At 55.5% G+C, this 5,719-nt stretch overlaps 1 protein-coding gene across 1 annotated transcript in view; it reads right to left on the reverse strand.

Annotated features, from left to right (window-relative positions):
• The window catches only part of TNXB (tenascin XB), an 85,461-nt gene that overhangs the window by 55,685 nt on the left and 24,057 nt on the right, over nt 1-5,719 (reverse strand). Inside the window, 2 exon segments of the mRNA XM_027774133.1 lie at nt 680-943; nt 1,113-1,269. Of these exon segments, the coding sequence (XP_027629934.1) occupies nt 680-943; nt 1,113-1,269 (421 nt within the window).

Raw genomic sequence — 5,719 nt, forward strand, 5'->3', positions numbered from 1 at the left:
CTTGTGCTGCCGGGTTGGAAAAAGGGGGAGGGGAAGAGCAGGTCAGTGGAAGCCACCTCCCCCGACTCCTCCCCACGGAGGACCCTCCCTCCGCCCCTCCCACCAGAGCCAGAGGCCACTGGCCTGTCCCCCCAGCCCCACCTGGAAAGAAAAACAAAACGAGTGAGCTTCCCCGGAGGTCCCCTCCCCTCCCCTCCAGGCGCCCTAGAGAGAAGAGAGCAGGCAGCGATGGGGCCCTGTATCTGAAGGAGAGAAACGGGGGTCGGCGGAGAAAACGCGGGCTACAACGAGCTGGGCGCAGCCCTGCGGCGGAGGAGGAAGGTCCCGGCACCTGCTAAGAAACCTTGACGTTAGTGGAACACTCCTGCTGTGCACGTCAGCTCCGGGCAACTCCGCCGTGCAGTCCGCCGGGCTGCTCATCTCTGACCTGCGCGTCCCTGGACCCAGGTTTGCATGAGCCCCTCTTATCTGGGTGGCTCACTGAGCATCTTGTGTTCGCAGCTTTCCTCCCTAAGGCAGCTCCGCTCCAGGTTGCTCAGAACAGAGGAGGCCCAGCAGGTGCCTCAGGACTGCCACAACCTGTACCGCGTTCACAGACGCCTGAGAGCCCCAGACCCGGGCTCCTGAGGAGGGGGCCTTCTAGTCTTGAAGCCTCTCCCTAACCCCTGGCCAGCCATACCTGTGTTGGCTCTGACAGAAGCCGGGTAGCTGACTGCCCGGCCGCGCTCTGCTGTGACAGTCACCACATACTCCACGCCCGGCATCAGGCCGGTCAGCAGTGTCCCGTCCGCTTCAGGGGGCACCTCCAGCCGCACCCTCTGGTTGCCAGCGCTGACGTAGGACACCACGAAGCGGTCCACCTCGGCCTGGGGGCGTAGCCAGCTGAGTTCCAGGGTGGTTGGCGTGATGGCCACCACGCGGAGGTCCTGGGGACCGTCGATCACTAGCCAGGTTAGAGAGGACAGCTCAGGTGGGAGTCCGGCGGGCAGTCAGCGGCTTTCCTCCCCAGAGCCTAGCCTCTCCCTTCTGCCCTGCTGGAGGCCAGGTTCCCAGCGGCCGCCTCCTATCCGAACCTCCACCCAGGGCGCCGCCACCACAGCCCCAGCTCTTACTGGTGGTGATGGTCTTGGAGGCAGGAGGACCCCAGCTGGTCCCTCGAAGGGCACGGACGGTGACCTGGTACTCCTGGCCAGGGGCCAGTCCTCTCTGGTCGTAGGCTGAGGCAGAGCTGGGCACCCGTGCTGTGAACGGAGGGCTGGCTCCCTCTGTCTGTGAGACAGACAGGTGGGTCAGGGGCCGGCACCCCACCCTGCGGCCCAGTCCCCCACCTCCTCTTTCTCCAGGCACTGAGGAGCGCGGGCGGTGAGGCAAACACACCCGGAGCACTCCCACGCCAGCCCCTGCTCGTGGCGATGCGCATCCTGAACTCACTTATTCTCACTACAGCCCTCTGCGATCCGGCCTGCTGTCCCCGTGCACAGATGAGAAGGCCGAGATCCAGGAGGATGCACAGCTTGTTACATAGCCGGGCGAGGAGACATTCACGCCAGGCAGTCACCCCACAGTCCTCCCTCACGGGCACGCCTTCATCACCCGGAATGCTGCTCGACAGTCACGGGACTCTCCCTCTGGCTTTTCCCTGGTGACCCCAACTACCCACGCCCGAGGAGGCTTTCCTCCTTAAAGCCTCTGCCTCAGCCCGCACCTCCCAGAGGAGGCCTGCCTCTGCTGTGCAATTCGGGTACCGTGACTCATGACCCTTCCCTTTAGGGGCTTTTCTCGTCTGCTCAGTAGGCTCATAGGCCCCTCAACACAAGGCCCGTCTGCTCCAAGTTCCAGAAATACGTTTCCAGAGTGCTGGTTTTGTACATAGCATCGTGCTGGGCATTGAGGACACAACAAAAGACAGGGTCCCTGTTCTCAGGTAGCTCACACGTGCCCTCTAGCTAAATGCATGGCTACATCTTAAGTTCTATTAGAACTCTGTACAGGGACCAGCAGATGGCATAATGGCTATGTCGCTGGACTCCCCCATGGTCAACCATGGTTCGAGTCCCAGGCCAGGTGGAGTAAACTCGATAGGCACATGTGTGTGCGTGTCCAAGATCCTGAGAAGAGAGTGGAGGAGAAGGGATTGTGGTGTGGCCATCCCCCCTGGGGGGGTGATTTCTCACTTTCTGTCTGTCTGTCTGTCTCTGTCTGGCAAGCACATGTGCCCTATAGCAAATACCTCTCAAAAAAAAAAAGAAAACCAAAAACCAAAAAACAAACAAACAAAAAAACCTCTACACAAATCTCTTTGCAAGAAAACAACCCTCCTCCAAGTGTGCATTCCTGGTACCAGGATTATGTGCAGGGTCCCCCAGGAAATGTGCCGGCCCCTGCTGTGCCAGCCCCTGCTCTAGGCAGGGTCTCCAGGGTGCCGGTGCAGGGGATGTGGGGAAACTAGAATCTGTGAGCATTCTGACAGCCCCAGGCTTTGCTGGGCTGCCCAGCGGGTAGCTGCTAAGGACGCTCTGTTCTGCTTTGCTGTGTTGGCCATGATGGGACACCTCCATTCAGCCAAGAATTTTGAAAATTGGAAATCTGAAAAGGTACCTCCTAAACCAAGAGAACTGTGGGGAAATCGACGTAGTAAATACCAAAGTATAAAACCAGATGACAGGGCCACGTCGAGATTTCTGGCTTGAGAATGAAATAAAGCTTTGTCAGAATTTTCTGGATGGAAAAGTTTCCTGGGCACACAGGACCCCTGTTCCTCTCCTAATCACACTGCCCTAGGGTATGCCAGCCTGGGAGACTTTCCTCCTACCCACGCTGCCCTAGGGTATGCCAGCCTGGGAGACTTTGGGTGGGCCTCAGCTCAAGACCTCTGTAGTCCTCATCCTTCCCAGGACTCGACCGCTCATTCTCGCCGCTCCCTTTCACTCTCTCTCGGTCACCCCCAGCCCACGCACTTATTCCCCAACATACGTGTGCACACGCACATGCACACACACATACCCCTTGGCTGTATGCGAGTCCATTCCCAGGTCTAAGGGATGCATATGTATAGACCTCTTGGTTTCTCCTGAGATCCATTTGGGGATGGTCCCCTGAGAGTCTCATGTCACCCTAACCCTCTTCTCTCAGCACCATCCCCCTGGGCTAAGCAGGCTTTCTAGCCAAAGGCTGGCAGTTGGCTCTGTCCTTTGGTCAACTGGGCTGCTTCACTAAGTGTTCTTGGCAAGTTTTTAACTTTATGCCCAGTGTCAAGCTCATGGCCCCGATGGACTACTCCGCCTTGGCTGGTCCTCGAGGAGGAGCCCACCTCCTCACACTCATCTGCCTTGTCAGACTAGACCCAAGCAAAAACCTGAGGCTGTAAGTCTTGTTTCCCACTGCACACCAGGCAGAAGCCCCGTTTCCAGCTGCAGAATACAGCCCGACAACGAACCCCTACACCTCTGACTCCGCAGCTCCCCCCCTCAGTTTCCTCAAACTCTCTCTCCTTCCTAGAGCGAAATAGCAACATTTCTTAAGTCAGTGGTCTTCAGGCTTGAGGTGCCTCAGAATCACCTGGAGGCTCCCCCAGACCATCTGACTCAATAGATCTGGGGGTGGAGTCTGATCATTTGCATTTCTTTTTGGAGAGTTGTGTTTTTTTTTTTTTTTGAAGAGGTTTTTTTCTGTAGGGCACGTGCACTGACCAGAAAGACAGAGAGAGACAGAAAGTGAGAAATCACCCCCCAGGGGGGATGGCCATGACACAATCCTTTCTCCTCCAGTCTCCTCTCAGGATCTTGGGCACGCATGCACATATGCCCGGTGTGAGTTTAAGCCACCAGGTCCGGGACTCGAACCACGGTCTACTACATGGGAGTCCAACGACGTAGCCATTACGCCAACTGCTGGTCCCAAGCATTTGCATTTCTAACAAGCCCCCAGATGATGCTGTTGCTGGGGATCCAAGGAGCATTCTTTGAGAACCACTGAGTCAGAGTAGCTGGCCACATCTTCAGAGAGAGAATATTCCTCTTCCGTGTTTTGAAAATATTTCCAACAACTAGGTGGCTCTTGGTCAGGAATAATGGTTCGGGCTTTGAGAGAGAAATGCTTCTGGAAAGGGGAAGAGCTATAGACAGCTTCTAGGAAGATGGCAGTGGCCAGAGGGCAGCCAGCTACTGAGGAGATTCCATGCCAACAGAAACGGACAGAGACCGGCCACGCCAAAGGGCACCACTCCAGGGGCCAGCCACAGTGCGGGAAGCGTGGACTGAGTTCCAGCAGTGTAGGCCGATGCAGAGTCCCAGTGGGGTGTCAGGGCCAGCTGTAGGAGAGTTTTCCACACTCAGGCCCGGAGAGAACCCAGGATGTGTGAGACCCCCACCCAGAGCAGAGCACGCGAGCCGAGAGCATGCCCACGTGCGACACACACAGGCCAGCTTGGCACCACCTGGCTCTGGGTGAGGGAGGAAGCCGGGCTTGGCTGGGGAGAGGCCCCCCCTTGCGGACATCCAAGGAGGGGTTTGCGTTTGCTCAGAGCAGAAGACGAGGCTGCCCTGAAGCTCTCTTATCACAAGTGTTTATTTCTTTCCCTGACGTTCCTTAGGAAAGTTCCTTTTAAAAGTTCCACCCTCTCAAGATTAGAACTATGTAAATAATATACAGAGAGGAGGAGAGAGTGGGAGAAACACTTTAAGATGTTAGCAGTGCTTGTTTCAGGGCGAAGCCGCCAAGGGTTATTTGTTTTCCTTTCCTCTCGCTGCCAAATTCTTGTCTCGTGATTAAATTATTTTATAACAACAACTAAAAAAGGGATTTTTCAAAAAGGAAAAATTCAAGCTGTTTTGGTTGTGCCACAAAGCAGGGGTAGAGTGGGGTAAGGGTCTAGCCCGGGGGTATAATGAGGAGACAGGCGAAGAGGGGTGAAGGGGACAGCCAACACCACGAGGCTGTCCTTTCTGTCCTCCTGCCTTCCAGGGCTTCAGGGCCAGGGAGCGTTTTCCTTTTCCAGAGTCCTGGCTAAGCCGATGGAGGTGACGAGGGTAGGTGTCCCCCCCACGGCATTCGTGAAATGATACATGAAAACCCGACTTGGATGGTAGAAACGTCAGGTGATCTGGAGCGGGAAACAGCTATCCTAAGAGGCCAGCCCACAGAAGGGAGGTCCCTAATGAGGCCAGAAGGCTTTGTCCTTAGGGTGCTCCCAAATGTTTTAAGAGCAGGTTGGAAGGAGACAGAGAAAGGATGCTTTATGCTGATGACATGGGGGAGGTGGAACAAGCTCACAGACTCAAAATGATTGCATCAGCTTAGACAGCTCGGCCCAAACTGGGAGAAAAAAAAAAAAAACACACACACAAACACAAAAAAACATTGAACAGAGCCCATAGCAAAGGCCTCTATTTGGATTTTCAAAGTGCATGTGGTTGAACGTTGTGTTCGTTTCTTCCTTCCCTCTTGTGTTCGTTTCTGCCTTCGCTCTTTCCTTCCTTCCTCCTTTTCTCCTTGCTTTTCTAGCTTTCTGCAGCGGGCCTATAAACAGTTACTTTAAAAATATGATGGAAACAGCTGGCAGTCAGTACGCCCGCAGGTTAACGCCCGCAGGTTAGTACATGTCAGCTCTGGGAAAGTGGTGGGGATCCAGCTAGCCCGTGGGCCTCTCGTGTCATCCCAGGTTGCGGGAGGGCACATGCAAAAGGCAGAACGAATTCTTCAGAGAATAAAGCTTTAGGGG

This window comes from Tupaia chinensis, unplaced genomic scaffold (genome assembly GCF_000334495.1).
Source record: "Tupaia chinensis unplaced genomic scaffold, TupChi_1.0 Scaffold000403_1, whole genome shotgun sequence".
In the NCBI taxonomy this organism is placed as follows: Eukaryota; Metazoa; Chordata; class Mammalia; order Scandentia; family Tupaiidae; genus Tupaia; species Tupaia belangeri.